This window comes from Limulus polyphemus, unplaced genomic scaffold, assembly GCF_000517525.1.
Source record: "Limulus polyphemus unplaced genomic scaffold, Limulus_polyphemus-2.1.2 Scaffold2335, whole genome shotgun sequence".
NCBI classification, from domain to species: domain Eukaryota; kingdom Metazoa; phylum Arthropoda; class Merostomata; order Xiphosura; family Limulidae; genus Limulus; species Limulus polyphemus.
The window spans coordinates 166,394-174,657 of record NW_013667945.1 but is presented as its reverse complement, the minus strand read 5'-3'; the positions used below and the strand labels follow the sequence as shown (position 1 = coordinate 174,657).

General features: G+C 31.2%; 1 protein-coding gene across 3 annotated transcripts in view; it reads left to right on the top strand.

The window, feature by feature from the left end:
• LOC106466661 (sentrin-specific protease 1-like) overlaps positions 1 to 8,264 on the top strand; it is a 32,662-nt gene that overhangs the window by 12,206 nt on the left and 12,192 nt on the right. For 2 of the 3 annotated variants that reach the window (XM_013926954.2, XM_022394724.1), the window contains exons 5-7: positions 2,422 to 2,723; positions 4,363 to 4,499; positions 6,496 to 6,743. In XM_013926954.2, coding sequence (XP_013782408.2) covers positions 2,422 to 2,723; positions 4,363 to 4,499; positions 6,496 to 6,743 — 687 coding nt within the window. The remainder of the gene's footprint in view (positions 1 to 2,421; positions 2,724 to 4,362; positions 4,500 to 6,495; positions 6,744 to 8,264) is intronic. The other variant, XM_022394723.1, reaches the window with a different exon arrangement.

The following is an 8,264-nucleotide window of genomic DNA, read 5'->3' as shown; positions in this document are numbered from 1 at the left end:
TAATTTCTTAATTGAAAAGAACACACCTAAATATTGATATTTGTGTGTCACGTGGTATGCTAAATGTAGCATTGGTTCAAATTATATGTTTGTGATGCCCAAATAAAAAGTCTGTAGTTTTATATGAATTAAGGACTCAAATTACCGATATTGACAAGTTAGAATATAAAATAAGAACTTCCTATCTTTTCTATTTGCTGAGACATTGCTTCATGTGCTGAATCAAACACGGTGGCCCAGCCCACCTCTTTCGATTTTTTGTGACACTTGGTTACGTGTGAATAACCAATCAAAATCTCAGAATGTCCCCCACGTGGTTCTGTGAGCCTTTGCAAATTCTTTGCATGGGAAATCCTTTCTTTTAACTCTGGATTCGAAGAGTGTAAAATCGACACTTTAGTGAGCTCGAACTTTCATACTTTTTTAGGACCAAATACAGCTTAGTTACTAAATTTGATAATTTATAGTGGATTTCTATGGTATTGATATTGTAATTTATGATTTTTGGTTATTTAAAATATATATATAAAACCTTAAAAAAATTATTTCGTTTCACATCTTCCACGTGCAAAAGTTGATAAGGCTTAGCAACCTACAGCAAACAGCAAACAAGTACAAAGTTCATCACTAGAAGAGATAATTGTTTGCTATACTTCTTTATTTAATGTTCTGTGTTTTAAGAAAAATAAGTTTAAGAACTTGTTTGTAAATAGTCTTAATGTATATACATATATAATGTATTATAACTGAAATGTGACAGTATTTTATAAAATACTAATCCACTAAAACACAGCCAAGATAGGTCATTTTGTAAAGGCCAGTTTTATATTCTTTCATACGGTTACATGAGTGCATGTGTGCCACGTCATTGCAACCTCTGTATTGTTAGCCAGGCACGGCTGGAAGGTCAATATAATAAAAATAATAATTGTATAATGTTATGAGATTTAAGCTATTTAGACTAAACATTTGTGTTTTTTGTGTTATAATTTGTAGTCATTCTAGAATGAAAAAGCGTAATTTATATTTATTTCCTAATCTTTTATGGTGGTTACGAGGTTGGTCAAATTGACAGATCCCATATGGTTAGATTAGAGAAAATAACAGACAAAATATAAAGTTTTACTGAAAACAAATGTTTGAAATGTATTTAGGAGGTTTGAGAGATTACACAAATAATATTTGAGGTTTTTGGGACGAAGAATAGTTTTTAAATCGTAACATGAAAATCACTTCGCGCTCGTACTAGTAATGAAACAGACTCGATATTTTCACAAACAAATCTTTAGTAAAAATACTTCATTAAAAAAGCTGATTTTTTGTGTACAAAAGACTTGTAATGTTGACTGAAAGTCTACCAAATTTTGTGAACATACACTTACTGCATTAAAAGTTATAGTATAAATACTTAACACATGCAAGTGTGTATATGAACTCATGTATTTTATACCGAGCCTGTTGCGAAAGGGTTAAAGAGTTTATCTAGTTTAAACAAACTTCCAACTCAAGTTACAACAGGTCTTCACTTAAATTTGTTCTAAATAAGTTATGTAGTTCTGCAAAAAAATTAATATTTTAACATGTATGTTCTATTCTTCACCTATCGTCAAACTTTATAACTATTCTCTTACTTTGATTATGAAATGATATAATTTTATAAATTTAGATATCATTGTAACTTGTCTTTTACCTTGTTTCATATTGCTTGCTGAAGATGGAATATCTGTACTCTGAAACATTAATGTTTGAAATGTCTGATGTCATTTTACAAGTGTCAAATATTTGTTGCCATTGTCGTTATGCTTTTGTTCTTTGTTATACATAGAATAAAAACAGGACATAACAGATAATAAAAATAGAACTCAAGTAAGAATAAAACACACAATAAAATAACACTAGGACAATCAAGACAAAATAACAAGCCACAACAACTAAGAAAAACGGACTTTCGTATTATCATCCTCTATAGATTAACAGTTTTATTTTTTGTTTTTTCTATCTTTTATTGATGCTCATTGCCACATTTTTATTTACTTTAACATTTCTCTTCTATATGTTTTGTATGTTTTAGTTGCTGGAAACAATGACACTGTTGTGAAGATTTTAGATTTTGAACTTTCTCTTCTGACAGGTTTTTATTTGTCTGTTTTGAAGTAGCTTTTACTTAACTATTTAGTTATATATTGAGTTCGAGTAATTTATTTTTAATTGTCCAAAATAAGAGCTTATAAGTTAGAGATTAAATATAGACAAAACTTTAATTAAACTTGAGTAATAATTTCAAATATATCAGCACAAGATAAATAGTGAAATTCAGTTAATTTATGGAACTGTGAAAAAAAAAAGGTGACAAGTAAATGTGATCCTGAAAAATATATGTTAATTAACTCTAGAAAAATAATGTTTTAATTTGTGTTACAGAAAATGAAAAGACAACTCAACTTAAGAAACTTGGTAAATATTCTGTACCGTTGGAGATTTCTCCTCAATCTGGTTCCTCTACTGTTACAGAACCTAACAAATTATCGCCAAAGGCCAGACAAATTCCTCTTTATAAATCAAGCCCAAATTCTAATAAATTTGAGAAGTCAAAAGAGAAACATGGGCCAAGTAGGTGCCAGAAGCATCCAGGTTGGCAATCTGGGTCAGGGAAAACAAGTTGGCTTAAAAATGGAAGGATTGGTAAAACATCAAACAAATGGTTGACTGTCACAGCTCAACAGGTATTCTTCTCTTTAAATTACTAAAGTATATAGAACAATTTGTTTATGTACAATTATACAACGTTTAAATGTTGAAGAGAAAATACTTAAACTTCGGCCTGAGTTTGACTTTTTAATTATTATTATTTTACAGTTACAATTAAGAGATAATGTTTTTGTGATAGTTTTCATCACAGTTATGTGTACTTCAGTTCAGGTAATGACTAAATATATTGACTGTTTTTTTTGTTGTTGTTGTTGTTGTTACAAAGGCACAGGGCTGGGTGAACCAGGTGACTGCCCTGGTGGTGTAAAAATCCTCTCGTAAACATTATCGATTGCATGGATACAGTCTTTATGACATGCCTAAAAAGTACCCTGTAGTGCCCACTAGTTTCTCTGTTATTATTTAAGTCCTATTTTTTACGTATGTTGCACTTATATATATGTATATAAACATGCCATTTTATCGAAGGTATGAAAATGTTGAGAATCAATGTGAAGTCAATGAACAGAAAAAAAATTGAATAATGAGAATGAAAAATATAGGGCAACAAATACTTATTCCACCTGGGGCACCATTTTGGCTAAGTCCAGTTCTGTAAAGGCAATTTATTTTGTAAAGAAAACTGTATTATATAAATCTTTTAAAACTAAAGGTGTCGATAACTACAGGTTTTTTGTACCAATACGATTTATCATTCATCAATTCAGCCAAAAATCTGTCAATTTTTTCCAAAATTCAAATCTTTCAATTGCTACTGTATTCTTGTTTTCCAAAAACATTCTGGTGATATATATATTATACATATATCATCTTCATTAGTTTTCACATGTGTGTAAAATCTTGGAGTTTTTTGTGAGTTTATGTATTTTTATAAATTTCATCTGGTTTGACAAAAAAAAAAACGTTTCGAAAACTCGAGTCTTTTCCTTACATTTGTATTTAACACACACATTTTTAGCCTAATTTGAAATTTGTATTTGTTGTGGTAATGCTAGTTTCCAGAAGTTTAATTTTTACTGGTAACTTATGTTTTACACATGAATTATATCATTAAAGTATTGAGGCAATTAAACACTAATAAATGACTTCTATCATTTGAGGTCAAAAATAGCTCAATGATGCGAGACATTCATTGACATGTTTAGTCTAGTTGTATATTTTATACGGATACATTTAGTAAATTACAATTGAAAGAATTTTAAATTTAATACACATTTTACATAAAAAGTATGTTAAACTAATACACCAATTATTGTATCAGTAGGTACATGTATATGCCTATTTCAACAGTTCAAAATAATTATGTAGTTACCAAAGTTATAATTACTAAGCACCTACAATGAGAGAAATTATTGTAAATTTAAAAAAAGTAAATTATCTCTGGGAGAAATTGGTACAATGCTAAAGATTTGTGTAACAGTTATATTTTTTAATTGACTCTTCATTTATCAAACTTTGTCTGCTTGCTGTTAATCTGTTATAGTTACAACTAAAATGCAACTTGTGAGATTACACTAAATTTAATAACTTTTGTTCTTCATGATTTGATGAGAAATTTTCTATTTTCCATTAGAAAAAGAACAAGAGGTTTCTGCTTTTTTTTTTTTTGGTTCTTTTTTTTTTCTGATAGAGAGTAACTGTTTTCCCTGATAGAGCATTCGCCTTCAAGAACGGGAACAATATAGGTTGCTGCTTCAACAGTATACCTCAGAACCTTTATTTCATCAAGTTTCTGCATGGAAACCAAGACTTTCTTTCCAAGATGCTTGTGTACAGAATAATCTCACCAAGTAAGCATTTAAAAAAACCTTTATTACCCTTTATCTGATTTTTTTATGATTAATCATTAATAAATATCAACCATTCTACATACTGGTAAGAGATAAAATTTTGTCAAGTAATGATTTCTTTTGTACTGATATTTAAAGTATTTAACTTGAAAGTTTTCGTGGTACTAGGTGGTTGACTTCTATAAGGGGAATACTTGTTCCTCTCCCTCCCCCCCCCCCCATAATAAAGCTTCGTGACTTGCATGCCCTTCTCAAAATATTTTTTTCGTATAATCTTCAGTCTGTTGCCACTAGGTGGTTCAGCAGTAACTCAGGTCTGATAACATCAAAAATTGGGATTTGACACTCACAGTGAGCAGAGTTGATACTCACAGTGAGTAGAGTACAAATAGCCCAGTGTGTGACATTGTGCTTAACAACAAACAAACAAACATTTGAAGGAAACTGTAACTAGAACTCCAGTGTTTCTTTTGAATAAAGCAAGAGGTATATTCTACAGCTTGTTACCAGTTACTACATAACAGTATGTCAGTTAGAGGTTTTAATTACAGTGTTCGTTTGAAAATCTGTCCAATATTCTATTCCACAGAGTGTATTTTATAATTTTTTTGTATAAGCTTATATTCAAGGTTGAAGTTTGCATCTAAATAAATCCTATACCAGTACTAATTAATGCTTACTAATTGTTTTCTCAAGGTTGGTATATTTTTTTATACATTTACTTAGAATTGAAGGAAAAACAATTAGTGATCAACCAAACTGTTTTGTTTTTCTTATCTTGTAAAGAAATGAACTAGACATTAACTGTTATACATACTCCCCACTCCCACCCCCTTACTAGACATAACTGTTATACATACTCCCCACTCCCACCCCCTTACTAGACAATAACTGTTATACATACTCCCCACTCCCACCCCCTTACTAAACATTAACTGTTATACATACTACTCCCCACTCCCACCCCCATACTAGACAATAACTGTTATACATATTCCCCACTCCCACCCCCTTACTAGACAATGTCTAGTAAGGGGGTGGGAGTGGGGAGTATGTATAACAGTTATTGTCTAGTAAGGGGGTGGGGAGTAGGGAGTATGTATAGCAGTTAATGTCTAGTAAGGGGTGGGAGTGGGGAGTATGTATAACAGTTAATGTCTAGTAAGGGGGTGGGAGTGGGGAGTATGTATACCAGTTAATGTTTAGTAAGGGGGTGGAAGTGGGGAGTATGTACAACAGTTATTAACTGCTATGCATACTCCCCACTCTCACCCCCTTTGTTTACATTAAACAGATGAAGCTGATTTTGGTAGGTTTAAGGCTGCTTACTTAACACACTTAGGAAAGTTTAAAACCATTGTGAATAAAGATTGCAAGTTTGTTATAATTAATCAATTTCTAAACAAAATTATTATATCTCTTCTCACCATTAAAAGCATGTTTTAATCAGGGTTATAGTCTAATTTTTGTTACTTTTAATAGCTTCGTATAACAGCAATAGAGCCTAAGATACGTAGGATAAGGAAAAAAAATACTTAGATAAGAAAAGTGTCAGAGTTTTACTTAATTGTGAGATGTTTTTACTTCATGAGTTTTATATTGTGTTTAGTATACTGATACCTTGCTGTATGTGTTGATTTTAATAGATATGATCGTACACTTTCTATTTATTATAGTTCTAATATTGAAATAAACAAAATGTTTCACAGAAAATAGAAATTTTATAGAATTGATAACAATATATGTATTAGTATTCATACATCCAGTCGGTTCTCTTTACTTATTTATTTCATTTTTGTTGTTGTTCATTACGAGTTTCAATGGAAAAATTGTCCAAGTTCTCATGGTTGTTATTAATTTCGCTATTTCTGGGTTTATAGATTTCAACTTTGTTTTACTTGATAAATCTGATGCAAGTTGATAGTTGTTACAGATATTTATTGTTACATCACATAAACCACCCGTCTTTCTTAACGTCACTGCTCTTTTCTTGTAGAGGGTCTGCGTCTAAGTTGTATGACACTCCAGCTTTCCGAAAGGAAAGATTAGACCCCGTGGCTTCTGAGCACCTTGTGCAGTCTTTAAAAAAAGCTGGTAAGAAGAAATTGAAATTACTTGAAAAATACCCAGACCACCAAGGAAGTCAGTTTCAGACTATTTTCTCAAAGTCTCTATTGAATGCAAGTACATCCAAAACCACTGAAAATGTAAAGAAAGACACGTCCAGGAAAAAATTCTCTGTGGGTAGGTAATACTGATTATAATATCAGATACTGCATTCTGTAAAGAACTAAAATGAGGTTAAAGCATTGTATACATTAGTACAAATAAAACCTTCTTGGTCCAGAAGTGTTATAACTATTTGTGTAAATGGTTTTATATATACAAGTGATTTTATTAATTAGTTGAGTGGTTGACTTTAGTCGTGTCTTTTTTTGTATGTTGGGGTTAAAGTGGTTAAAACGATATGCATGTTTTGAGTTTGTTTTTTTTACTAAAAACAGTTTTACAGATTAATATTTTATGTTTTTATGAGAAAAGTTGTTGATTTACAATAAGTATAGACATTATCTGTTACCGACTTTGGTTTAGTATGAAATTAGTTATATGTATGAGCTGCTTCAGTAAATCAACTGTAAAAATTAAAATCATATAAGGAGATTTTTTTAAAATTATTACATAGGAAAAAAAACACTGACTTTCATACTGTTAGCATCAGAAAGAAACTTATATTTTGAGTTAGGAACTAAACAGAAGAATAATAAAAAAAACACCTATAATATGTAAAGTAGAACCTCGACATTAAGGGCACCCTTCTCGACTGCATCCAAATGCCCTCTACAGCAAGGTGCCCTTAATGATATCAAAAATGAGCCACAAAAGGCTGGATTTCATACTGACCAGACTAAATTTCTGAATTTTAAGGCCCTCCATTTTGTTTGGTGTATGCAACGTGGGTGTTCATGAGTTTTATGTTGCCGTGACATGCAGGGTTGTCAACAGAAGGTCTCAGGGGTGGATTAGCTTTGTCCTTTTTTCTTATTGGTCACAAAGTTTTAAAGTACTTCTCTTCAGAGTTTGAACTGCTAAACATTTCACATTTATTTTCTGCGTTTATTTTACTGTCAACGACTGAAGTAGAAATCTGCTGAAAATAAAGCAACAAATAACTGCTTGTGTCATTAGACTGTTTACATAATATGATACTCTCGAGAGCAACAAAGCACGCACGTAGAAATACTTTATTATCCCATGTAACTAGTGACATTATAGAACTGAAGTCCACTTTATTATCCCATGTAACTAGTGACATTATAGAACTGAAGTCCACTTTATTATCCCATGTAGCTAGTGATAGTATAGAACTGAAGTCCACTTTATTATCCCATGTAGCTAGTGACATTATAGAACTGAAGTCCACTTTATTATCCCATGTAGCTAGTGATAATATAGAACTTAAGTCCACTTTATTATCCCATGTAACTATTGATAGTATAGAACTGAAGTCCACTATATTATCCCATGTAACTAGTGATAATATAGAACTGAAGTCCACTTTGTTATCTCATGTAACTAGTGATAGTATAGAACTGAAGTCCACTTTATTATCCCATGTAACTAGTGACATTATAGAACTGAAGTCCACTTTATTATCTCATGTAACTAGTGATAATATAGAACTGAAGTCCACTATATTATCCCATGTAGCTAGTGATAATATAGAACTGAAGTCCACTATATTATCCCATGTAGCTAGTGATAATA